We start from the raw sequence: 24,215 nt of genomic DNA, 5'->3' as shown, positions 1-24,215 counted from the left end.
CATGGTGCTTTATTAGCCTCTCTCATTTATTTAGTACTGTGAGAAAAGATTTCCCCTCCCCAAAAGCAGAAGAACGAGTTTCCAGCACCACATGCTTGAGAGAAGAGTGTCTCTATGTAAATAGAGAAGGTTTAAAAGCTATTGGCAAAGGAGCAGCTGAGGGTTTTTGAAGGAATATTGTTTGACCGAGTTGGCGCTGCGAGGCCCTTTGGAGGCTACAGCTGAAGAAATTCCCCTGCTCTTTCTTGCCTGGGCAAGGCTTGCCCTCTGATGAGCGACTGTGCTGCCCCTGTGCACTGTTGCCTCTCATCCCCTGCCTCGATCTCAGCACGGTTGCTCCTTTTTGTTGCTGCTCGTTAGAGAAAAAGAGCCATTCTGGGCTTTTTGACCATTGGGTTCTACTTTTCCTCATTTGCCATCCCTCTCCCCTGCTGGGCGTTGTGGGAGTCGGCCCCTCTGCAGGCGATGGTGGGAACGACCCCGGCCTCACTTATCATCAGTGACAAATCAATGGCAGCCTTCAGAAAGCTGCCCCAGGATCCCCACTCAGCCCAGCTCTGGAGCAGTGGGAGGCTTCCCTGGTGGATAAAGGACTCCTCGCAGCTCTGACTTGTTGCCTTAAATCTAACTGAGGAAACCTTTTCAGTCTCTTCATCAGCGGCCCCCTGCCTTCTGGATTTGTCTTGGGAAGGTGGTGGCTGATGGAAGGGGGGGCACATGGGTAGGTGGGGGGAGGTGGGAGTGGGGGAGCATTGGGGTTTGTAACACTTTTCTGTTTCCCTTTCACAATAGCCTGGCTAGTGCATGCAGCGCTGGGCTCACAAAGCCTTCCTGAATTGCCTGGAGTCCTGCAGGGCTCCTCACAGTGAAAGTTTGCTGTGTGTATTCCTACCAACAATACAGCTGGGCCCAGCAACAGCCTCCAGCTTTGGGCAAATATTTCTACAGCTTTTCCTTAATCGCTTTTGAGGGGAGGAGGGTGAGATGGGTTTGAGAGGTAGGAGGGGGAAAGAAATTTTGTATATGCAAGGGAGGCAAAAATAGATATGGGTGCAGGGATTCATCTCTGACTTCTGCAGTCCAGGTTTCTAAAAGGAACCTTTGTCATCATTCAGCACCCATGCTAGAGCTAGAGAGGGTTTGGGGAAGCATCGAAGTTGAATCTGAAGATGGGAGATTAAGGCAGACAACACATAGTTTTGGCTCAGCCAGTCTCCTTTTTTTGTTTTTCTTTAAGAAAGAAACATAGCTGACAAGTCTCTTTTGTGTAGTTTCATCCAAAGTATTGGTGTAAACTGAAAATATGGACTTTTCTTGTGCTAAGTATATTTAGCTTATTTCTGCTTAACCATTCCATAGGGTTTTATGCTTGATTTCCTGTTCCCTCTATTACCTTTAAATTATATCTCAATTTGTAGTTTATTTGATATGGGTCACAGCTCCAAACAGGGAGGAAATCAGAGAAGCGATGTCTCTTTAAAACAAACTATTTCAACTTCACTATCTAATGGGTTTTGGCCTTGAATGTTCCTTGAGCCCATTTCTGTAGTCCTGGGGTAGAGAGATAAGCTTCTGTCTATATGCTGGTTCTGTCTCCTGTTTCTAAAGCTGCCATGGAGATAACCTATACAGGATCAAACTGTTCATTGTGTCAAGAAGAGCTCATGTGAGCCCACTTCTCTGTAGCATTATGAGGAAAAATTAGCCAGGCCACCTCCTTTAAACATTCCTTTCCATCCCTGCAGGGCTGGCAGCAAGCTTAGCATGCCCACAGTTTGGAGTCAGATTTACCTTGGTTAAGCTGTGTCACATGTGTATTAAAGATTAAATGCCATCTTAGACCTGGTGTTCTTGTTACAGTAGGAGTAGTATCAGAAGCATAATTCTTGTTCCAGATGTATTATGTCAGAAATTAGATTTGGGCTGGAAATGCTTACCTGTGTCAATATTCTCCCAGAGCAGGGAGTACTTTTGCCCTAAGGTCATAGGTGCACATAGGGCTGCAAATACGGAGACTGAGCTTTCGGAACTCTTGGGCCAAGGTCATATGCAGGATGAACAAGACTGCTGTGCAGTGGTAAAACTTGGAGTAAAGTTCTTAGTGTGGATATAACCAAGGCTTTTCAATAAAGGATATTCTTGCCTTTCATTTGGAAGTGGGCATAGAATATGAATCCTTCTTTATAGGAGGAAATTACTAATAAGCCAAATACAGATCAGAGTAAAAAGAATATAGAATAATATTTGTTTTTATGGAGTTGTTCAGGCAACCTTACCCTCACTACCATCTCGTGACTGCCCCTTTATTTTATATTAATCATGATACAGTATCTGTAGATGCATTCTATCCATAGAGCATCACAACTGCTAGTGAGGCAAGGTTTGTAGGAGAAGAGAACAACTTTAGTTAGACCAGCTAATGTGGCTGGAAAAACAAACAAGCTTTTGGGAGCAGTTTGTCCTAAGAACTAAAATAGAAGCCTAAGTCTTTAAATTAGACACAAGTTGAGAACAGTTGCTTTGAGTTCAGCTTGACTGTGTTAGTAAGTTAGAAATTTCAAATGAAGTCCCAGATACCTCTGGAGCCGAAGGGGCATGATGTGTATGAAAGGAGTGGTGCCATAGAGGCCAAGCATACTTCAATCCTTGCCTGATTTTCTCTTTCAGTTGGTAAAAGTTTCACCAATTTGTAACTTTTCAGGATGAAAGGCGAGAGAGAGAGAGAAGTGTTTCTGCCTAAAACTGTCTGTGAAACTTCAGTTTGGAAAATAAGGATAGAGAGAAAATGCTTCTCCTCTCCATGTTTAAAATCTTGCCGTACTATAGAAAAGTTTGAGAATGTTTGTTAAGCCTCCCATACTCCAGAAATTAAGAAACAAAACTAAAACAAAACAGAGGGGGCTTAAGGATTTTTTGGTTTCTCTAAAATTCACCCATGAATGGTGGAGTTGTAAATACTTTTCAAATATTCAAATGTTTCTAATATTTTCAAAAATTTCAGTTGGTGCTTGTATGTGCTGAGTAGGAGTTAAATCTGTCAGCAAAAGCCCCTTGAACACTTTCTGAAATGAATGTTGACTGGCCAGTGGCAGGCTTGAGTTGAGCAGGAGCTCTGCTCCAATTACTGCTTAAGTGAAGGGCTGCAGAGGAACTGTGGTCTATGGAGTACCTTCTGAGAGGCTGCCCTCTGGGCTGAGTGCTGCTTTGCTGGCCTGCAGGCCAGGGGGAGGAGAACGCAGCCGCACGAGGTTATTTCTGTGCGGTACAAAGCAGTATTGAAGGTTGTGTTGCAATGCAAGAATTAGTGTGGAGAGCTGTGTCATCCTGTAAGCAATGCACACAAAAACAATACAACTGTGTGATGTCAATTACTGAAAAATATAACCTGTCTGCCAGTTCAAATTATTTCAGGTAATTTTAAAGAGTTAAATTTTTGGTAGCTAAGCATCGAGATGGAAAACAACTGTTCTTTTGCCATTGGCTTGTTCCTGGCTTAAACTTGTATATGGGTACTCAGTGGTAACAGAGAGAAAGGTGACTGCACATGCACCTGATTTGGATCAAGTCTGAATTTATGGGCATTTTTGAGGGGATTAAAAAAAGGAGAAGTTTAGGAGGAAGGAGAGCGGAATAGAAATGCATCAGGGAAGTAGAGAAGCTTATTAAAAGACATCAAGAAATAAGGAATGTGGGCAGGTGGAAGCAAGGTTCTGGGCAGTGGGTGTGAGATGGAACAGTCTGCTTTGTGCTCTCTTTTCCTACATCTAGCTCCTACATCTAACCTGTACCTCTTACTCCCAAGTCCCAGTTTTCTGTAGTGGCTCACTCACAAAGCAACTTGTGTCTTTCATGTTGTTTCCTGTTGCCTGTCCTTTTTCTTAGAAAAAGAGGACTTACAGGTTGAGAGGCTTGAGGCTGATCTGTGTGGCAGTGTTTTGTTTCTACATCATCTGTGTTGTTCCCCTTTTCTTCCATTGTGTTTTATGAGCATCCAACATTTCTGCAAGTTATTCTTTGGCGTTTCAAGTTGGACACCTAGAAACAGTGGTTTCTGCCTTGGGACTCTGGCTGTCAGAGATCTAGAAAGCAGAGCTGATGAAACCAATTACAGTAGTAAGACATGAAGATAAATCTGTGTTTATCAGCTGCTTGACTGTTGTGGTGATGAATACCACATAATAATTCTACCTTCATGAGTTTCTGGTGCAAATGAAGTGGGGATTGTGTGGTGTCACAAAGTGGAAAAAGGGGCCTGTTGAAAGCTGTGCAGGTGAATTTAGTTTTGGGATTTCAGTAAAGCTTTTTGTAAACGTGTTTATAGTGGAATTTAAATGTCCTGTGTAATCAATAGAAGCTGGATTAGTTCTTCTGAAGCATGCTAAGATACTGTCTTTGCCAGACTGTTGCTCCGTTCTGCATTCCAGGAAACAACTCTTTTAAATTCACACCTGTGAAACTAAATTTACTAAAATCTTCTGGGACCTGGTCCCTCATTTCTCTTCAATGGAGGGAGAGCTAGTGTTGGGGTTTACAGTGTGTCTCTTATCATGGTGTTTACTGCTACCTCTGTGGTTAACCTGTTCCTCATGGACTATTCAATGTTGTCTAATTTTTTATGCTCTGTTGGGGAATATATGGGTGTGTGTATATATGCATATACTATAGTATTTTTTTCTTGGAGTATGTCCTGTATCAGTTCCCTTCTGTTTCTGCTCCTTCAGAAAGAGGAGGTCCAAGTTTCTCATTAACACTGTGCTTGCAGCCTCTTTCATCCTCTTTTGACCCATTCCCTGGTGAATGAGGAAGTTAAGTAAAGACCACAGGTCTGCACACGAAAAACAGAGGGAACATGAGTTGAGATCCATGTTAGTTTCCACCCTCCCCCGGTAACTGCCCCTCTGTAATTACAGTTCCAACATCCTCCAGAAGAAAAGAGCCCTGTCCCCACTACAGCTCCCCTGGCAAATCTGATGCTCCTTGCAGCAGGGAGACCAGACATGGAGCAGAGCAGGTCAGCTGGGGCTTGAGAACGCTCCCCTTTGGTGTCTTCATTGCCAAAGAGGGGTGGGGGCTGTTCCTCTTCCCAACCCCTTTCTTGCTCCTTTCCTCAAATCTCCCAAGTAAATACAATTTTATTTTATTATATTGCTGCTGATCTGCTGTTGTTTTTCATACAAAAAAGGTGGAAGGGGCAATAAGGAACGAAAGAGTCTGGCGACAGGAAGAGATGAATTGCCGAAGAATGACACTGGCAGGGACTATTGTTCATTTTAATGCTGGAGCAGGAGCAGAGAGAAACGTTCACACGCCATTCTTGGGCATCCTGCTGGGCAGGCTAGGAAAGGGGCATTCCAGCTGGTCGTGAGATTTGGCTGGACAGATTGAATTGGGCTGAATAGAATGCTCGCCGTTTTTTATTATTATTATTTTTTTCTTATAAAGAAACCCTCTGATTAATTGCAATGGAACCCGATTAAAGGAAGAGTCTGAAACCCACACAGACATTAACAGACAAAGCTGTCAGCCTACTGGTGTGTGATAACTGGGCCTTAACCCTTTAAAAGGCTAATGGGGGTGGGGGACGCTCACCAAAGTCGTCATTGCTCAGTCTGTGTCTATATGTTTGTGTGAGAGAGCACTTCCGTCATTTGGGGAAGTTGGGTTCACAGCAGGAGACCTGTAAACAGACTGTATCTCATGAAAGACAGAGACTGAAGAATGAAAATAAAGTTTAGGGTTATTTTGTTCATGGAGAGGTTCCACGGAGGTTTTGCTCAAATCTTGCTGGCTGTATTTTAGTGGTTTTGCAGAATTCAGCAGCCCTTGTCCATATCTCTCTCTCCTTCTGTTCAATCCTGAATGTGGCAGTAGGAAAAATCTGTGAACAGATCTGTAAAGTTCTACAGACTGCTTGGGGAATGTTGCAAAAGAACCTGGTAGAAACACAAAGAACGTAACTAGGTAAGTATATAAAAAATGCTGTAATCTCTGTGAGAACAAAGCTGTAGTTGAGCCAAATTTGGGGACTGGTGTGGAGATTGAAAGTGGATGGGCAGCTTGGACATACATTATCTCAGCAGTGGTGGGATGGAATTTTAGGATGCTTAGAGATCACATTCTAGGAGTGAAAACTCATTTTTGTTATGTATTTATTTAATTTCAAATGCGTTGGGAAAAAAGTCCATGTTGTGATACTTCTGATTTTCTTTAACCAGTTTTTTTACTCAGCTGATTTAGTGTCTGGACATGGTTGAATGCCCTCTGCTCATTCTCTTGCTTCTTTAATGCCCTGCTTGTAGCTTGCTTCTGTTGAGAAGCACAGATGATTTATTCAAATAGACTCTTCAAGCTTTGAAAGGAGTCTCTGTGTTGCAGTGCGAGGAGATTGTGGGGAGGGGCAAATGCTCTTGCCCTTCAGCAATGTTCAGCTTCAAGAGTGGCACAGTAAAGGATGGCACATAAGATCTCTAATGAGTATGCTCTCCAATAGTTTTATCTTTTTTCAACAGCACCCTGGACACATGTGTGCCCACTGGCTTGGAAATGTTTCCGTAGAGAGGTGGAAAGAGTGGAGATACAGTTGGAGCAAACAAAGGCCCTTTGTGGGCTCTGGGAAGATGACAGAGGGATTGCTTTTTGCTCTCTAAAGCTCCTCATTCCTTCCAATTCATAGAATGATTTAGGTTGGAAAACACATTTAAGATCATTGAGTCCAACTGTTAACCAAGCACTGCCAAGTCCACCACTAAGCTTTGTCATTAAGTGCCATGTCTACGTGTTGTTTAAATACCTCCACGAATGGCGGCTCTACTACTTCCCTGGGCAGCAGGTTCCGATTTTTCCGAATATATCTAAACTAAGCCTCCCCATGCGTGACTTGAGGCCATTTTCTCTTGTCCTCTTGCTTGTTACTTAGAACAGACTGACCTCCACCTTGCTATAAACTCTTTTCATGTGGTGGTAAAGATCTCCCCTGAGCCTCCTTTACTCCAGGCTGAACAACCCCAATTCCTTCAGCTCCTCCTCACAGGACTTGTTCTCTAGACCCTTCACCAGCTCTATTGTCTTTCTCTGGAACTCTCCAGCACCTCAGTGTACCTTTTTGAAGTGAGGGGCCCAAAACTGAACACAGGATTCCCCACGCAGCCTCACCAGTGCCGAGTACAGGGGGACAATCATTTCTCTAGTCCTGCTGGCCACACCGTTGCTGATGCTGGAATGCCATTGGCCTTCTTGGCCACCTGAGCACACTGGTGGCTCACGTTCAGCTGCTGTCAACCAGCACCCCCAGGTTCTCTTCCACAGGTAGCTTTCCAGCCACTCCTCCCCAAGCCTGTAGCGCTGCCTGGGGTTGTTGTGATCTAAGGGAGGACCAGGCACTTTGCATTTTTGAACTTCATATTGTTGGCCTCAGCCCATTGATCCAGCCTGTCCAGATCCCTCTGTGGAGCCTTCTTACTCTCCAACTGAGCAACACTCCTACTCACCTTGGTGTTGCCTGCAAACTGACTAAGGGGGCACTTGATCCCCTTGATCAGATCATTGATAAAGGTAATAAACAGGACTGGCCCAAATACTGAGCCCCAGGGAATGCCACTAGTGACAGGCCACTAGATTGATTTAACTCCATTCTTCACCACTCTTAGGTCCTGGCCATTTGGCCAGTTTTCTACCCAGTGAACAGTGCAGCTGTCCAAGCCATGAGCAGCCACTTCCTCCAGGAGAATGCTGTGGGAAATGGTGTCAAAGGCTTTGCTGAACTCTAGATGGACAACATCTGCAGACTTTCTTCATCACTAATCAGGTCTCATTGCTGTAGGACCTTTCTGGTGTGGAAGTCGCTTTGCTTGTCTTCCTTTTTTTTGTTTTCCCCTGCATCTCTGGTTACTTCCATCAGAATGCAGGTTGTGCCCTCACTGGCTTGGCTTCACAGGAAGCAGCTGTCAAATGGGGGAGTCTTCGTGTTCAGTTCCTGTTGGGAAAAGTTTCATAGAATATAAACTATTCTGAGCTGGAAGGGACCCACAAGGATCATCAAGTCTAGCTGTTAAGTGAATGGCCTATGCGGGGCTCAAACCCATGACCTGGATGTTATTAGCACCACACTCTAACCAACTGAGCTAGTTGTTAAAGTGGGAGTATCTTTAAACTCTCTCTACATAGAAATTGGTTTTATATCAAATGTCGGAGTATTCAAGGAAGAAAGGCACTTATGCTAGGTCCTAGAATTCATCAGTAAATGAAGAACAGCATGAACAGACAGGATCTTGCATTGTTTTCACTGCATCCTCTTCATGAAAAAGAGCCTGCTGCAGGAACTGCTTCTGTGGGCAGCTGTGTACCACTCCCTTTGAGAACGTGGGATCTGTCAAGATCCCAGCCCTGGAGACTGAAAATATGGACTTGCTCTCAGGACGAGTCAAATTTCATGGTAACTCAGGATCAGTGTAGACCAAGAAGCTGGGAATGACAGTTTCCTGAGATTGTTATTCTGTATTTTAAACGTGGAGAGAGGAGGTAGATGAGAACCACTGTAGTTGCAAAAAATCTTAGGAGCAAGTGGGACCTAAAAAGTCTGCTGTTCACGCAGCTAAGTGGGGAGTTTGACAGTGGAATCACTTACATAAACTTCCTTACTCTATGCTCACTTCCCATGTCTTCTCATTTCTCTTCTGTTTGTGGCTTTCCTTCCTTCTTCCCTGCCACCTACTAGCCCTGCTGTAGGCCTTTCCTGCAGCTCTGTTAACGTTTAACAAATTTCCCTTCAGTTCCTATGTTTCTTTTGGCTGTAGCTCAAGGCAAACTCCCCAGATCCAAAACTAATTTAGGGCTCTGAGCAACAGTAGCATTTAAATGTTGGCTTTGTGCCATCAGGCAGACAGGCTCTTCACTGAGAAGAAATCTAATTCCAGTGTTTATTAGATTAACAGTGGCCTCAGGACTGGACTTCCTTTTAATGTTGGCCTTTTAATAATTGTAAGGCTAATACAGGAACTTGGGAACCCCCAGGAGGGTCTCAGGAGCCCGACTCTGACCTTTTTACTTAGGAAACAGGACTTGGATCCAAGTTAATTTGGGTCAGGGAGTGTAGGGGAGCAGACTGGTGAAGTTGAGCACAAGGTGTTATTTTGACTTCCCAAGCAGTGTGTGTAAATCCTTCCACGTTTGTGCAACAGAGACTTTTATTTCCTGTACGTTTGTTTTGATGAGCTCTCTGGGGCAAGAACCTGTGTAGGGAAGGGCAAATTGTGCCCTGATTAAGAAGTGGAGTGAGACCAGATCTGCTTTAATTTCTCAGGCTGGCCCCAAGCTTTTTGGGAAGTTACTTAGGGCTGAGGTTCCAAGCATGAAGACTGCCTGTGGTTGGAGGTATGAGTACTTTGTTATACTGTGAGTCAGGTCTAATTTCTTAGGCCAGCTGTGTAACAATGGTCTAACTTTCTACTGATTTTAATTGACCTAGGCACCCAAATATACACAGTTTGGTGCTGTTTGACTTCCATTTTCTGCTTCCGTGTTGAAGATAATACTTCCCACTTTGGTTCATTAGTAGAAAAAGGCACTCACAACGCTCTAGTAGTAGACACCTCACACATACCTAGAAACATGTTGTTCCATAACTGGACCATTTTGCTTTTTGTGCATCTTCCTCTGCCTGCCTCAGTGCTGTTGCTATTATTTAATTGAAAGCCTAATGAGAACAGTGTGAAACTGACTGTAAGGGATCCTCTGGTACTTTTCACTATTGTGGTCAATTTTTCTGGGGTGTGAGTATGAATGAGCTGTGGAACTTGCAGATTTGTAGAGGCAGCACCTGAGCCTTACAGTTTAAGCAGAGGGAGAGTTTTATGACCACTTTCTAAGTGTTGTGAAGGAGTCTGAAGTCCAGGTGCTGTGGGAGGTGTAGACTGGTGCTTCATGGACTGCCTAGAAAGCAAACAAATGTGGGTGGGCTGAATAGGGGCTGATGTACAGTACAGCTGCCCTGCAGTAACCCCTACACTGACACTCTTGTTTTTCCTGTTGGCAATTCTGTCAAAGAACTTATCCCGTCTGAGCCCATAAAACATATTTACATTAAGCTAGTGTTTTTGAGTGCACATGTGTCTGTATATATGTGTGCATATATATATTAAAAAGATGTTGCTGGTAAGGGTTTCTTTTTCACTTATAAGCAGAAAAGGCAGCACAGTTGCTGCCATGTCTCTGTGGCTGTGTGGTATCTCTCTCTTTGCCAGACCCAGCCCTGTTCTTCCAGCTCAGTCTGTCCAGTTAATAATTGCCCTTTGCCCCTCATCCTCTGAGGACAACATAATATCATGTGTGGAGTGACCTTTTAGAAAACAACTTACAGAACAACTCTCTTTGTCCCAAGATAGCTCCATTTATCTTGTGGTTTGTGCTTTTGAAGTCCTCCTGCCTGTAGGATTGCAAAAACGAGCTTCTGCCTCCTTATTGCCACAAAACCACACTGTGTCTCCTATCCCTTCCCTGGAGGACTCCTCTGCTAAGCAGAGCTGTTGTGGTTGGCTTCCCTGTCTCTTGTGTGGCAGAGAGCTGGAAAGCTACAAAGCTCAGACACTCCACCACCAACATCATGGCCTCTGCACAGAAGACCAAAATAAACTCCTTAAAATGATCTCTCTCTGAGAGAACAGTCTCTTATCTTGTCCAGGAACCTGGCCTTTTCTGTATCACGCCATAATGATGGGAATAATCTGACTGCAGCCCACAGAAGCCAAAATAGGCTTTTTTGGAGGCAGAATTTGACCCCTTGCACTATGTGCCTGGACAGTTGCAGTCCAGCTAGAACCTAAAGTTCTGTTGTCTTTTACCTTCTGAAAAGAAGCATAGGGCTATCTTTGTTGGTGTATTCTGGGACTGATCAAGACAGAAGTCTTGAATAGGTTAAACAAAGGAACTTCTGGGTTTTGTAAAGAAGTTGAGTGCATGTTCTGAAGGGCAGAATGTCCTTACAGATAGTCCAGTGCCTGGAGCATCTGAAAGATAAAAGAAACTGGCTGATGATTTCCTGCGGAACAAACGTTCTTAGAGTAGTTCTGAGAGCCAGTGCAGTGTGAAACCTTAAAGACCAGTTAAAAAATGGCTTCCAAATGTGTCGTGAGCAAAGTTATGGGTGCTTTGTAAATCCAGAGAGCACTGGACAAGCACTGGTGCAGTAATTAACAAAGGTCGTTATTGGTGTGGGAGAGGAAGCAAAAGCTCAAGAAGCTTCTGAATCGAAAAGGAAAGGAGCCAATTTCCTGAAGACTCTATGGTAAGGAGGTCACTGGATTCTGAATTTTCCTAAGTACATTTATCCTTGCAACCCAGATTGACAAATGCCACTTGCAGTTTTTCTTGGATCCTTGAGGCCTCTGAGCACTAGTTTTCAAGCAAAGACAGCAGTAGTGCCCTTAGCTGCCTTCTGTTGGCCACCCCATTGTCCTTTTCCCTCCTCTTGAGACAGCTTAGCTCCTTGGGATGCTGCAAGTACATTGGTGCAGTTTACCGACAGTAGATTAAAATAAATTGGCATTAATTTCAGTTTTTCTTAGTGCTGTGATCTGCAACAAGCTCTTTACTACTATCTGTTAGAATTGGAAGCCATTGCTATTCAAGAGTATTTGCAGACAGGATGATGCATAGCTGTCCTCTATGAAACTGAAAACTGAGTGGGTTTTTCTTTGCTTGTTTTTAGCTCAAGTTTGGTTGAGTTACTCCATGCATGGTCAGATGACAGCTGTTAAGCAAGGAATTCAGTGAAATCTCAGGGATGCATGCAGTGTGGAAGATGATGTGATGGGAATGGGAGCAGAAACAGAATGAATGCTGGAAAAGTACTGATTGTTTGTTTGTCTTAAAAGTTAATACTTGGGTTACATAAAGGGAAGCAAAGGAAATGAGAGAGGAATGCACGTATGCAAATTAAACCTTTGTTTTCCCATACTGTAGTGAGTGATGAATGACAGATGACGAGCTGGTTTTCATTAGGTCTTGTAGGCTACTTGCAGTCTTCTCCATTCAGTGAAGGGCAAGGTTTGCGAGGTTCAGAATTTCTGAAATAGCAGTGAGGTTCTGATTCTTGTTTTCCAGAAGTTGTTTTCCAGAAGTGACAGGGTATGTATGACTGTGACTGTAGTAAACCTTGGGTGCTCCTGTAGCTGAGGTTATGTAAAGATCACTTTAGGATAATTGCTTCAAGAATGAGAGAGAGTCTGTCTATGAAGTAATAGAAAAGTTAAAGGAAAGCTCATGGAATTTAAAATGCCACTGTTTTCTGCCCTATAACTGGGAAAACAAACTCCAGGGTTTGATTAGCGCCGATCAATGTCTGTAGTTTATCTCCATGAGCTTTGATGTAATAGAAGGATTTCTGACTGTTCAGTGACTTTGATTCTCAAGTGCTGTCATGGTAGTGAAACTCAGGTGACTGTAGTAGGTGAAGTACATCAGAGTACCTTTTTCCTTTGGATTATCTGTTTAAAACAGCAGATTGCTCCTTTAGCTGGCATTTGGCAATTGTCGGGGTTACCCGGTAACATTTCTGCTGTTGTGCTGTTACGTTCTAAATTGTAGTGTCTACTGTACTGTAGGATTCATGATAAATGAGCGGTAAATTATTTGCAACATTTATGGGACAGGAAAGGGTAGAGGTTGTTAGTGTGTGGGTTTAAAAAAAAACCACAAGAAAATCCACCACAGTGAAAGAAATGGAAAGTTACGTGTCTCATGTAGCTGAAGTGACTAATTCTTGCAAAACATGATGTAGGCTTAAAGTAGTATTTTAAAGGGTTTGTCCAGCATGTGTGTATTCTGAAAGGGTTTGAGTCACATAGCTCTGCCTGTCAGGCCCTTGTGGTCTAGCTAAACATTCCCACACTGTTCTAGAGTGGACATTGATGTTTCTGCATGATGTTATGCAGCAACTACCTTTTATTATTCTGCCTGTTTCTGAGTGGTATTTCATTTCTGTTTAATGTTGTTGAGTGGAGTGGTCCTGCCTGACAAGTAATTTACTGCTGGGGGTGAGTCCCTTGGACTCCTCAGTGTAGTTCTCTGCTGACATGCAGTTGCACAGGAGCTTGCAGCTATGCTAGGAAATGCTCTGTTAGGTTAAAATCAGCACAGCATATTTGTTGATGGCATCCTTCAGGTATTGCTCTGCGCTTCGTAATATAATATGGATGATATGCTCTGCTTAAGAGAGAAAATCTACGGGTAACGAGATGCCGAGACAGATGGGATGTTTTTAACAGTTATAAGAAGAAAATTTCAGAAGGTGGGAAACATAATGCTCCTGCTCCTTGGAATCCAGGTTTATAGGTAGGAAAAATTATCTAGTCCACAGAGAAAATGTAAATATGTGGATTAAAAGTATCTAGGAGGCTGATTCTCTTCCAGTAAGGGCCTTGGAGGTGAGAAGCAGAATATCAGAGATGGCACACTGCAGCTCATGACTTTCTGAGGTCTTTGCACCGTCATAGATTCTTGGTAAAGCAAACAGATGCTCCCACTATCTAATGTTTTTACACACCTTGCCTCTCAGAGAGTGTGAGAACCATCATCTTTAATTCTGATCTTTTGAAAGGCTCAAAAGCCTGTTCTAAAATAGCTATTTCCATTGACATTGGACATGGTGTGTGAAGCAGGGTGATATGGTACTTGGTTTCGTGAATGTCAACACTGGTTGACAGGCATGTAGAGCTACAGAACAAAAACTGCATTTTCTACTCCCATGCCAGTTGCAGATGTTTGAGGGAACCTTGTAGTTACAAGCAGTGGGACATTTGCCCTTTAATGGCATTACACAAACTGCATCACTGTATGATCACGTTTCAGCCAGAAGATCTGGTAATTAGTCAAGATGTTTTACCAGGTTCTTACAGAGTAGTTCTGGTGTTATCAGGAAAAAGCTTGTCCTAGTTACAGTGGCCAGGACCAGTTTATCACTGTGTGGGTGTAATCCAAACTGCGTATTCTACACCCTCTCTTATCACTTCTGATGATCAGTTGATAATGGATTGTTGGCAGCAGCTGCCCTGGGCACACCTGACCTCTCAGGCTACAAGCCAGGTGTTAGAGAACCCTGTGAGACAGGGAAGTGTTCCTGTCCTCACACCAATGAGTCAGCCATGATAACTCCCCTTTGGGGAGGCATCAGCACCTTGACACCCAGCCTGAGGGGTCATGTCTGATAATGGGCCATCAAAGATTCCAAAAATATCACAGAATTAAATCACCCACTGTGAAACTCCTGGCCTTGGGCGGGGGGGGGGGGGGTATTGGGCATTCCCATCTGAACCTGAGCATATACAGTCTTGGGGTTTGGAGACTTCTGGTACCACTTGTTAAATCCAGAGGAGGACCAGAACCTTGACAGGACTGCGACTGCCACTCTTGACCAGACTGTGACAGTCATTGCACCAAGAGGTGTTATGGTTTAGCTTGGCAAAATATCAACTGCCCCATGGCCTGTCAGAGCCCCCCCACCAAGGGAAAGGGAGGGAGGGAGGGAAAAAAAACTAGAAATGGAATTTTGAAATGGCAAGGTTTTTATATTTACACAGAAGAAAAGAAAATTCAAAACAGATTATGATACAACACATATATATTCAAATGTGAAAGGAAATAATAACACCTTCACCGAGTCATCCAACCTAATAATACAGATTCCAACCACCCAAACCCCAGAAAATCTCCCAAAATCTCTTTCAGAGAACTCCCAGCAAAAGAGGAGAGAAATTAACAAGAAAATATTCATCTCCCTAGATAACAGAGGGATGGTGGCAAGGCCTGATCTCGGGAGAGGCAGAGCAGAGCATCCTCATGGGCCCAAGGCGAAGAGCAAAAAAAGAGACAGAAGCTCCACCTCTCTCTATTTTTATCCTTCTTGACACTTCTTGATGATGTCAGAGGATATGAAATACCTCTTTGGTTGCTTAAGTCAGGTGATGCTTGTCCCTTCTAATTATGCCACATCCTTTGGGTCTGCTAAATTGAGGCCTAGTTGAAACTAAAGCCAAAACTACCACAACAGGTTTTCCTTTCCTTTTACTTTGTACTCAGAGGGGCCATGTGGTGCTCAGCACAGGGGCTAATGAACACCATTCTGTTTGTGCCCCAGGGTGCTGGATTACACTTCTGGATTTTGTGGGTTAAAACCAATTCTTTGTGTCATTGTATTTATTGTAATCTTTTTTTAAATTGTAACTCTGACTTGTAATCTGTTTTTGAGTTCATTTTTCCTGCCAGTTTATCTTTAAACCAGCACGGTGCTGAGTAGGATTCTGAATAGAAGACGGGGGGGAAAAAGTCCCAGAGTGACTCAGGCTGGAAGGGACCACAGTGCGTTATCTAGTCCTACCTTCTGCTTCAGCAGGGTTTTCCTACAGGACATTGCACAAAATTGCATCCATATGGTTCTTGAATATCTCCAGTGAGGGAGAATCTAAAACCTCTCTGGGCAATCTGTTCCAGGTCACGGTCATGGGTACAACAAAGAAGTTCTTCCTCAAGTTCAGTTGGAATTTCCTGCACATGAGTCTGGCTGTTGTCTCTTGTCCTGTTGCTCTGCACCACCGAGCAGAGCCTGGATCCATCCTCTTGGCACCCTCCCTTCAGATACCTGTAGGAACTAGATGAGGTGCCCCCTCAGTTGTCTCTTCTCAAGGCTGAACAGGCCCAACTCTCTCAGGCTGCCCTTGTCAGAGAGATGCTCCAGTCCCTTAATCATCTTTGTCACCCTCCAGTGGACCTGCTCCAGAAGATCTGTGTGTCTCTTTTGTGAAGGACCCCAGAAGGGACACAGCACTCCAGATGTGGTCACTCAGATATAACTTTTTCCTGTGTATCTGCGCCTGTTAAAATTACTCAGTTGATTTGAAATAGTTGCCACTTATCTGATACTTCATGCCTACTTTTGAACAGGAACTTTGGACTGAGATTTTGTTGTTTTTAACATGCTTTGGAAGGTTCCTGTTTCTGTACTGGAACTTCATGTGTTGTCTGCCATGAGCTACTTCCATAAGCAACTGAGAAGCTGCTCAGAAAACAGAGGATACATTTCCTATTTAGAAAAAAAATTCACAGAATTGGTAGTCATTGCCTTTTGTCTGATTTCAAGAACTAAATAGTCTGCAGCTTGACTTGCTGCCATTTCTCATTATCTTTTGTTTATGGTCATTCAGGTGACTATTTTGACCTGTGTGTGCTGGTAACCCAGCCAATTTGAATTAGTTTTTGACTAGGATTTCATGGGAGTAATAATGCCTTTTCAGCTGTACCTTCTGTTCAAGGACTCTGGATATGCAGAAATAAATGAAACATTAGGCCTCTACATTGTGGTGGTGTAATAGTAGTGTAACCACATTTAGAGGGGAAGTCAAGTGGTGCAGAAGATACAGATAGAGTTAGGACAAGTATCTAGAGACCTCGGTTATAGTCACATTGATTATTACAGGGTGTTCATTTATTACTTTAAGGATTTGGGAGAAGGAACTGTTAACGATTGCTTCTTTATCCTTGAGTCTTTTCATGTTCAAATCAAATCCTTCTTCAGTATTTCTTTTTCAGTGGTTGTTTCTGTAAGTGCTTTCCTATTCCCTGGGTACAAGTTGAGGTTTTTGGTGGGATTGCTTATCTTTACTTCTGTGGGATGAGAATTGGGCTCCAGAGACTCAAATGTGTTTTTGAAGACCTCCTATTTCTTGACCCCTGTGGTGTTTCTGAAAACATGGCTTCTGCTCCAGCTCAGTCTACTTCATGCATACATCTATTGCACCAACACTGACTCAGTTTGCACCTTGTTGTGCCCCTTATTTTCTTTAAACCCTAATTAGCAGATGCCCTGTGGAATTTCCCTTCCTTATGCTTCCTATTCCTTGCAGTCATATCAAGTGCAACATTTTCCAGGTGTAACATGTGTAGTTGTACAGTTTAATACAGTAATTGAAGGGTGATTGTGCCTGATCACGTGCCTCTCTCTGGCATTCTGTTCAGTCATGTGGTTGAGAACCAACTGGTTCAGGATTGAGGTATCCCTTCTTCTTCAAATTGAAAGGGGAACCTCTAAGACTGGGAAACTTTCATCCTTACTTGGAGACTGCCAAAGTAGGCACAATACTCAATTACCATAAAGCTGTAACATCTTCAGTCTCTTTTCTCTTGTTCATGTGGTTTTGTTGAGGGGTTTTTGATGCTTTTTTTTTCCTTAACCTTATCATTATTGTATTCTTCCTCAAACAAAATTGTAACAATTAGGCTTAAATGGAAAACTTTAGGATTGTTCTTCCTAGTGTTGTTCATTTCAGTCTAGGCAGGCTTCAAATACTTGGAGACCATGTGGGTACCCAATCAGAACTGCTTCAAATGGTTCCATAATGGGAGTAGAAAAGAAGAGAAAACTGTGTTGGCTTTTATCAGTGTGTAGTGCCCCTTCTGACATCAGGCTGTTGTGGTGTGCTCTTGCCTTTGCTGTGTCTGACAGCAGAGCTCTGAGTTTAAACAATGGTCAGCAAATCCCTCTTCTAAAGCTGGATTAACTGTACTTTTTCCTTCTGTGGAAACTGCTATTTGGGTAAGAGAGGAATCCAAAATTTTCGTTTTCCCTCAAGACAGGCAAGCAAATAAAGCTGAGCTGCTTTGCTGTGGTAATTCAGTGAAGGGCTGAATAAAGAAGGAAAATGTATCAACTAAACTGTGTTCAAGACCATTTGAAATGTCCAAGATCTGCCCATATCAAGGTATTTATGTGACAGGAATACCAAAGTGAGCCTGGTCTGGAAGTGGAGAAAAAGAGAAAACGGTATCTAACACAGGCCTTCTAACAACAGGTGTGCAAAGTGTTACAGAGGCTATTAAAGACTATGCTACAGAATTCACTAATTTTAATCCCAAGTAAACAACCAGATGCTCATGAGTTCTTAAAATAGAGAAGTAAGAAAATAAGAGCATCTGTTGAAGTCAGGGCAAAGTATTGTGATGCTTATTCCAGATTGGTTTAAGAGTGCTTCTGGTGATACCCTGCATGCTTTCTCTATGGAAAAAACCCAAACCCATGTGCCCATCACTAGCAGGATTTTCATTCTCTCCTTTTGCCTTTAATTCCATTATTCATATGCATATTGTTTTACACAGTCCTGGATTTCTTTTCCTCTTTGTCACTGTAACTGTCAAATATTTGTCCTGTATTTTCATGCTAGTTCAATTTCCAGTTATACCTTCTGTCCTCCTACCATTTTTATATAGTAGGGTTATAATTATAAAAAATGGTATTATCATGTTTTTTGTTGTCTCTTTTAATAATGAGGTTTGCAGAAAGATCTCTGCCTTCCGTTGAAGATGATCTGTAGACCAGGAAATGGAGAGTTAGGTGCCTATCCGTGGAAGAGGAGGAACCCACATCCATGTGTTACTCACTCCTCAACAATAAGGATGATTGTTCTTTCCAGAGGCTTCTGATTCTGAGCTGAACAGCCTTAAATCATGCCAAATATGTTTGTAGTTCTGGCTTTTCTAAAGTTATTGGTGCCATTTTCCTTGCAGCATAGAAGAACTAAATGGACACTTAGCCATGGCTTTAGCTGTGCTATTCCATGTTACTGGTACATGAAGAATTGCAGGGTGGGAGAAAGCAACTGATGGCTGTGAACTTACTATTACTAATTAAAAAAAATTACAGTTTCTGTGTTAGGATGAAAGGCAAAAGATGTCGTCAACAGGGTGGTATGGAATGGAAGAGGCTCTCTTATGTATCTCGTTCTTGGTGCCTGCATAGAAAGAAAATTTAGAAAGGCATTACAATGTTGATCATTGATGCCAGGATCTTTTGCAGTTGTTCACTGAGGAAACATCATCCATATGTGAATGTGAGAAAATTCTGATGTGGCTAGAATGCTGCCTGAGCCCAACAGAGTAGGAATGTGTTCAAGAAAGACCTTTTTTCAGTAAGAACAATCCTTCTACGTGCCCAGGAACGTGGTAGAGTCCGCATTGCTGGAGGTTTTCTGGATGCGACTGGTCAGGGGCCTAGATAGTCTCATCCAGGCCCTCTTTTCCACTAAAGGTTGGACCAGATGATCTTGTGAGATCCCTTTCAGCTTGGACTGTTGCATGATTCCATGTTGAAGCAACAACCTGTCAAAGGTTGAATTGCTACAAAATAGTAGTAAGAGCTGCCATCTGTCATTACTTCTACTGAAGAGAGAGAGAGGATTAGCACCCCTCTTTTTGGAATAAAGCATGCCATCAGGACTTAAAAGAAACAGTGTTTTCACTCTCTCCTAGAAATCTGCTGTTTCTGTCAAAGCAACAGCTACAGAGTCCAGTTTGGTAATTATTTGGTCTGCTTAAGCTTCCTTTGCAATGTCAATGTTTGTATGAATCTGTGACTGCTATATAATAGCTTGGAGGGTTGCAAATGACCTCATCAGCAAAATGAAGCTTTGTATATTAGGTTTTGCTTTACGGGCTGTATTGTTTGGCCTAAAGAAGAGTTGCTGGCAGGGGGTGGGGGAAGCAGAGTGACAAATTGCTTTAAGCAACCCTGCCCCCCCTTCACCAAAAAAAAAAAAGGAAGAGCCAGAAATAACAGGATGATTATTGACTTGTGCTTTTCAGCCAGAAATGACATAACTGCTTTGCCAACTTCAGACATAAAATTACAAAGATCCTAAGTATTGCTTTAAGGGGGATGGGGGCAACTCACTCTGCTCTGGAGACATTTCATCCATCAGATAAACAAGAAGGTGTGGAGGATATTTGGAAGGAATCTGAAGAAACTGAGCATACCATGCTAAATATAAGGTGATGGCAGATGTTAAGTATGAGGCTTGTGTTTAGACTGACTTCCTGTTTTTAAAATCTTGAGGTTGTTTGTATACTTTACTAGAAAACTGGTTACTGGATCCTGCTGCTATCCCCTCTGAGGGAACCAAACTGCAGACAGTGAAAATGATTTTTTGTTATTTATACCCATGGACAAGGGAGAGTAGGAAACTTGCGTTGTGGTCACATGTGGTATCAGGAGAGGCAAGGAAATTTGAGCGACATCAGCTCAGCATCTGGAAATATCTCTGTTTAGCTTTTTTGTATTGTTTTGTATATATTACATTGATAAAATATGTCAGGTTTTTGCCTCCTGCATAAGTGAAAAGATTTTGGAATACAGAGGATTAGTAAAATGCCCCAGCCTGCAATATGATGAAAAGTTTTGGGAAAAATATTTGCATGGCTAAGCCTCTTTGTTCCTGCTCCAGAAGAATATGCAGAAGTGTAAGTAGATATATCCGCTTTGATTGTTGGTCCAGTTGCCTGAACAGCAGACGCTGATTTCTGTACTGTTCTTGGACCACTGACTTAACTGGGATTGGAACGTGACACTGGAGGTTTATATGTGCGCTTGGTTAGTCTTCCGTCTCATGCTCCCAGTGTTTAATGAGAACTGGAGGTAGAGAGAGTTGGTCTTCTGCTAAGGTTTCTCACACTGAATGCACCATTTCTGCTTGTCTTTGAGGGAGTTGGAGAAAACACACTTCTCATCTTTATCCTTCCTGACCCTCTACTATTACAGATAGTGTTTCAGGATAATGTCACTGGAGCTCTGAGCACTGTGAAATAATCCTGAGACACCAAAGGTGAAATGCTATCCACAGTGAAATCATAGTGAAAATTCTGGCTGTTTGCAGGGCGTGCCAGGTTTCATTCACCTTGCTCGTTTTACTGGGAAAGATTAGCCATCCAGGATTGGTTCCTCTGATACTGTTCATAGGTTGGAATTAGTGTGCTCTCCAAACAGTCATGTACATTATTTGCCCAAGTATAAGACAAGGGTAAATCATGATTTATAAAATGCATCATTATAATGACTAGAAGGTTAGTTCCTCTCTAGGTCACAAATCGCAAACCATTAGATTTGCAAAGGTCATACTCTGCAAAGATAAGCAAACTCTGCTTACATATTAGTGCTACAGATATGAGCTAGTGCATATGAGAGTGTTGGGATCCTAACATATCCTTCAGCTCCCAGCAGTTTCAGTAGCATGGTAAAAACACCAGAGGAGATGTAACATAGCAATTTGAATGAGGTGAGAGGAACACACTTAATATGTGTTTGCATATATATAACCAGATATTAGTAGCAACTTTGCAGATAACTGTGTTGGACAATACAGCCGATTAAGTTACAATTGGCAGACAGGGACAGCTGCATTAATTCTTTCTTTGCTGTTGCAGAGCTGTTCCATGCTGCTGTTCACATGGGGAAGGGCAGTGAAGCTGGTGAAAGGATTAAAGAATAAGTCTTACAAGGAGTGGCTCAGGGAGATGGGAGTCTTTTGCCTGGACAAACAGAGGCTCAGGGGGATCTTATCACTCTTTAAAACTACCTGAAAGGAGGTTGTCGGGAGGTGGGGGTTGGTCTCCTCTCCCAGCATGAGAGGAAATAGCCTCAAGTTGTGCCTGGAGAGGTTTAAATTGGGTATTGGGAAAAATTTATTCACTGGAAGGGTTGTCAAGCACTGGAGAACAGGCTACCCAGGGAAGTGATGGAATCTCCATTCCCGAAGGTATTTAAAAGGTGTGTAGATGTTGCACTTAGGGATGGTGGTTTAGTGGTGGACTCTGGCAGTGTTGGATTAATGGTTGGGCTTGATGATCTTGGAGGTCTTTTACAGCCATAGCAATTCTGTGATTATATTCAGGAGCTAAGATAACTTGCTTTTACTCCCCCCCCAACTCCCTTATTTATGCTTAGAAATAAATTATTAAGTGTATTACCCTAGTTTAAGAATTGTTTGCCTTGATGTTGGTTCCTTTCTTGTTGGTGAGCCTGGGCAAGATAGTCACTAGTACTTTGATTTTTGTCTTTTCCTTGGGGTGATGATGATGCTGGTCTTGTGTACTGCAACAGAAAGGGATATTAGAGCTTAAAGTACTTGGGACAAGTGCTTTGGGGTACTGTTGAAGATAATAGCAGAAAATTTCTTTGGAAAAGGTGATTTCAACAGCAGCTACTTTGGAGACAATACACAGCTAGTTCTGCCTTTTTAAATAGTTTCAGGCAACAGCAGAGGAAATCTAAATATCCTGTGCTGTCAGTTTGAAGAAACCTGTTTGATTTTGTGAGAGAGTTGTAGTTAATCTGAATTTCCCTGCATTGCTAATAATTGGATATGTTGCAGAGATGATGCACTGCTTTTCCTTAGGGATGACTGTGTTGCTTTTTTTACCTTCTGACCCCACATCACCCACCCACTTGCTGTCTTTTTGAGTCAGTCTGGTCATATCTGGTAAGTCTTCTGCGGATCTGACCACTCTGCCCTCTTCTGTTCTTTGTTCACCTCCTGTTCTTTCAGCCTTGATCCCTTGTTGAACCAGATACTGGCCATTTTCTCCAGTGCATGCAGTAACACCTAGAGATGTATGTGTTCTACTAAACCTTATAAAGATAACTTGTAGTGAACGTGGGGGAAACAATAACAAGTTATTATGCCTTTGGCAGGCTGTGAACGGAGATCCCACAACAATTTGGTTGCTGCATTTCAGCAGTTTGCAATGTGCTTGGAAAATTGTTTGTAGTAAGGCAACCTGCACTGTAGCCCTTGGGAGCAGGCAGCAGAGGCTGGCAGAAACCTCAGCCAGCTCTATTGCAGAAGAACCCTAATGTAATTCTTTCTCAAGAAAGAAGTGCATCCCCTCTAAACTTAAATCTGAGCTTGCACAAGTGGATGTCTGGGGAATTCAGCTGTTGAGAGAGTTGTGGAAGTGTTACATATGATTTTTAAGATACTGCTTTTCTCAATTAGCATGGAAAATAAGGACATTATGAGGAATTTTTTTTTCTATTTTGCTTAGTTTGATGCAGTTCATGGTTCATCACAGATACACTAGATGTATGTGAGTAAGGTAAATGAAATCAAAAAGCCTGCAGATAGTTCAGGATGTATATGACTACCACTTGGGGCACATATCTCCATAATTCTTTCCTTATGATCTCTTGTTTAATTGGAGAGCTTTAGGTTTGTTGGAATTGCAGAAAGAAGGAACCATGCAAAAAAAGTCCAGTCAGACTACCCTGAGGCCATTGATGATTGATAGAGTAATCATTTGTTTAACAAAGGATTCTACTTCAGAGAGTTATCCCTCCTCTTGTGGTGTCAGAGCTAAGTGAAGCAGTAGCAGTGCCGTGCTCTAGAGAAAACGTGAGTTTGTAAAATAAAAACAGTGTTCTGATTCCTGACATTCCTTGAATTTGTTTGTGACTAGTGCCAGGTTATTCTTCAGCTGACTCGTAAGTCTTTTTTTGGCAGGTTGCTCTTTGCTGTTGCCTTCAAACAGCTCCAGTCCAGGAAACTGTGCATAGTAATTGACCTCTGATTTGAACAGTGTGAGGAGGGTGAATGTTTTCCTTTGCAGTAGAGGTTGGGTTCATACATATAGTGTGTACATGGACAAAAATCATGATGTCACATTGTATTTGATGCTTACACTGAACTAGATGGATCTCTTCAAACTATCTTTTTTCTTACTTTACAGGTGTTACGAGTAGCAGTGAATGCTCCTGTGGACGTAATCATTTCACGTGTGCTGTCAGTGCTTTTGGTGAATGCACATGTATCCCTGCTCAGTGGCAATGTGATGGAGACAATGACTGTGGGGACCACAGCGATGAAGATGGCTGCAGTAAGAATACCATCTCTGACTTGAGTTGGGGAAAATTGAATGTCTTTTTCTCTCCAGCTGCTTCTCGGTTTCTCAGGCAAACTGTACCATTTGTATGACAAGTGTTTGGGGTTTTAGATGACCTACTTTTGACCGGCATCAGTACTCAGAGTCCAACAGAGCCAGTGTCCACCAACATAAAGCACAGCGAAATTGCAGCTTTTGCAGCTGGTTTTAGATGGCTGTTGGACATGAATATTTTACACAGAGAACAGGAACAGAGAGAAGTACTTTCTTTTCCCCACCCTTGCAAAAGCACTATCTGTGAACTAAAATATTTGATTTTGCTATAAATATTAATGGAAAATAAACAATGTGAAGAAGTGTTTTGAGGGTGACTGCCCTCTTAAGTAACACTCTAGTTTCTGTCCTGGCTGCCCTATGAAGGGAGTGAAAGGTAAACACTGTAATAATGTTCATTGGTCCTGGGATCTGCTGAGAGAAGTTACCTTGCAGCTGCTGTGTATCTGCACAGTGTTGGCATCTCTGTAGCT

General features: G+C 42.7%; 1 protein-coding gene across 7 annotated transcripts in view; it reads left to right on the top strand.

Moving 5' to 3' along the window:
• Positions 1–24,215, top strand: part of LRP4 (LDL receptor related protein 4) — an 88,816-nt gene that overhangs the window by 18,915 nt on the left and 45,686 nt on the right. For all 7 annotated transcript variants that reach the window (XM_071558509.1, XM_071558508.1, XM_071558507.1 and 4 more), the window contains exon 2: positions 23,536–23,682. In XM_071558509.1, the coding sequence (XP_071414610.1) occupies positions 23,536–23,682 (147 nt within the window). The remainder of the gene's footprint in view (positions 1–23,535; positions 23,683–24,215) is intronic.

The sequence above is a fragment of the Pithys albifrons genome, chromosome 6, assembly GCF_047495875.1.
Source record: "Pithys albifrons albifrons isolate INPA30051 chromosome 6, PitAlb_v1, whole genome shotgun sequence".
NCBI classification, from domain to species: domain Eukaryota; kingdom Metazoa; phylum Chordata; class Aves; order Passeriformes; family Thamnophilidae; genus Pithys; species Pithys albifrons.
The sequence above is the reverse complement of the archived record's forward strand: the minus strand, read 5'-3'. Positions and strand labels throughout refer to the sequence as shown.